This window comes from Monoraphidium neglectum (assembly GCF_000611645.1).
Source record: "Monoraphidium neglectum strain SAG 48.87 unplaced genomic scaffold scaffold04504, whole genome shotgun sequence".
In the NCBI taxonomy this organism is placed as follows: Eukaryota; Viridiplantae; Chlorophyta; class Chlorophyceae; order Sphaeropleales; family Selenastraceae; genus Monoraphidium; species Monoraphidium neglectum.
The window spans coordinates 70-776 of NW_014009125.1; the positions used below are offsets into that span (position 1 = coordinate 70).

At 69.6% G+C, this 707-nt stretch overlaps 1 protein-coding gene across 1 annotated transcript in view; it reads left to right on the plus strand.

Annotated features, from left to right (window-relative positions):
- Positions 1–215: 215 nt before the first annotated feature.
- Positions 216–707, plus strand: part of MNEG_14456 (hypothetical protein) — a gene marked incomplete at both ends in the record, with an annotated part of 1546 nt that continues 1054 nt past the window's right edge. Inside the window, 2 exons of the mRNA XM_014037071.1 lie at positions 216–291; positions 504–589. Coding sequence (XP_013892525.1) covers positions 216–291; positions 504–589 — 162 coding nt within the window. The remainder of the gene's footprint in view (positions 292–503; positions 590–707) is intronic.

The window sequence follows — 707 nt, forward strand, 5'->3', positions numbered from 1 at the left end:
CTGCTCGACCGACCGCACCCCAAAACCTCACGCCTGAACGCGTGCAGCGCCCAAACAAACACCCAAAACACTCAAGTTTGCCGCCCCTCCCCACCGCCCCTCACCCCCCCTTCCCCTACCCCCGTCCGCGTCCTCAGGAGCGCTGCGCGCTGCTGGAGGCGGTTGCCTACGACTGCCAGCTCAGCCACCAGCCGGACGAGGCGCGCGAGCTGTTCATGGCGGCGCGGCGGCCGCGCGCGGCGCTGCACATCGTCAACCAGCAGCTGTCCGCGGCCGTCCACGAGACCAAGGGTGCGGGCGCGCGTCCCGCCCGGGGCCCTCATGCCAGGGCCTGAGGCATTGAAGGAGAAGTCGGACGGCCTTGGCCTGGATGTGTGTGCGTGCGATTGCACACTCCCGTGTCCTTGGATACGGACCTTGTGCAAGCCCCTCCAAAGCCCGAATCGCTGCAATCGGGACTGAGCGCCCCACAAAATGTACCCTCGTACTGTGCCCCCGCCCAGGCGCCATGTCTCCAGGGATCCAGGAGCTTATAGAGCGCGGGCAGGCGGCCGTGGAGGCTATGCGCGGCTCCGCGGCCGACGACGTGGTGGGTTGGCGGCGGCGATGCGCCCGCCCGGCGCCTGTGGGCCCACTCGCCGGCCGTGGTTCCTGCGTGTGCCCTCGCGACCGCACCGGGACATAGAGGCACGCGCAGGTCCAAGGTG